Here is a 1303-nt window from a genome sequence, read left to right as displayed (position 1 = left end):
TCCTCTCACCTTCCTCCATACCTACCACCATGGCGCTACAGCCCTCCTCTGCACTCACACAATTGATCGGCCACACAGCAGTCTCCTGGGTGCCCATCACCTTGAACCTCCTGGTCCATGTCGTGATGTACTGGTACTACTTTCAGAGCGCCCGCGGCATCCGCATCTGGTGGAAGAAATGGGTCACCATCCTCCAGATCGTGCAGTTCGTCATTGACTTGGGTGAGTAATACTTTAACAACGCCGCTCCACTCCAACAAATCAACCAAAGCTATATATACACTAATACACCCATCAGGATTTGTGTACTTCGCCTCCTACACCTACTTCACCTCCACCTATTTCCCTTACATGCCCAACGCCGGCAACTGCGCCGGCGAGGAATTCGCCGCTTTCTCCGGCCTAATCATCCTCTCCTCCTACCTCCTTCTCTTCATCTCATTCTACTTCGCCACCTACAAGAAAGCAGGCAAAAGTGGCCGCCCACGTAGAAACACTGGAAAACAGGCTGTCATCGATATGCGCAATCTGGAGATTCCTTCGGTTGGCGGGAAACCTACTTCTAGCACCACGACGAAGACCAATGGCGTTGCTAATGGCAATGGCTATGCCCACCTCGAGAATGGCTCAGCGACCTCCACAGCGCGTTCGAACGGGGGCCCCGTCACCCGGTCCAGAAAGGCCTAGTTAGGTTAAAAGCTAAATTTATCTCATGGCTATCTTTTGGAACACCCCAACGAAGAGAAAAGAAGGTAAATAGAGGGTATTGAACATAGGCAAGCAAAATGGCGAATACCGGCATAAAAGATATGAAACAATATTGGTCGAGGGAAAAAAAGAAGAAGCTCTAATACTTCCCTTAATTTTTCTTAGCCCGACGCACACTATGCTCGCCAGCCGCAAATCGCCAACCGCCATTCAACGAGTGCGGGTCTTTTGTCGTTCGATCTTCCTCATTTTTCCCCCTTTTTATATATTTATATTTACATACGTTTTTTTTTTTTTTTTTTTTTTTTTTTGGGTCAAAATCTAATTAATCAACCTTTGTTGCTTTCCATCTGGCCACATTGGATGAGATTAATCCCATGCCCTTGCTCCAGAGCTCTTTTCCTGGGTTTTGTTTGTTTAGACAGAAGTTGAAACAAACATAATTATTATAATCCTAGGCACACACATGTGTCCCCGCTGTTTATCTACTTAAGAAAAACACCGCGACGTTTGTGGGCTACCGAAACCCAACTCTGACTACTCATACTTGTAGTAACGGTCTTTTTGTTGTACCGACATCGGTCTGACGGATATT

The 1303-nt window shown here is 46.7% G+C and overlaps 1 protein-coding gene across 1 annotated transcript; it reads left to right on the top strand.

Moving 5' to 3' along the window:
- Nucleotides 1-29: 29 nt before the first annotated feature.
- HCAG_00436 (predicted protein) lies at nt 30-687 on the top strand (the record flags this gene model as incomplete). Its single annotated transcript, XM_001543340.1, has 2 exons — nt 30-222; nt 299-687. The coding sequence occupies 2 exons, from the start codon at nt 30-32 to the stop codon at nt 685-687; spliced, it is 582 nt and encodes a 193-aa protein (XP_001543390.1).
- Nucleotides 688-1303: the final 616 nt, after the last annotated feature.

The sequence above is a fragment of the Histoplasma capsulatum genome, genomic scaffold (assembly GCF_000149585.1).
Source record: "Histoplasma capsulatum NAm1 scaffold_1 genomic scaffold, whole genome shotgun sequence".
Taxonomy (NCBI): domain Eukaryota; kingdom Fungi; phylum Ascomycota; class Eurotiomycetes; order Onygenales; family Ajellomycetaceae; genus Histoplasma; species Histoplasma mississippiense.
Note: the sequence above shows the minus strand (reverse complement) of the source record. Positions and strands in the feature narration are given on the sequence as shown.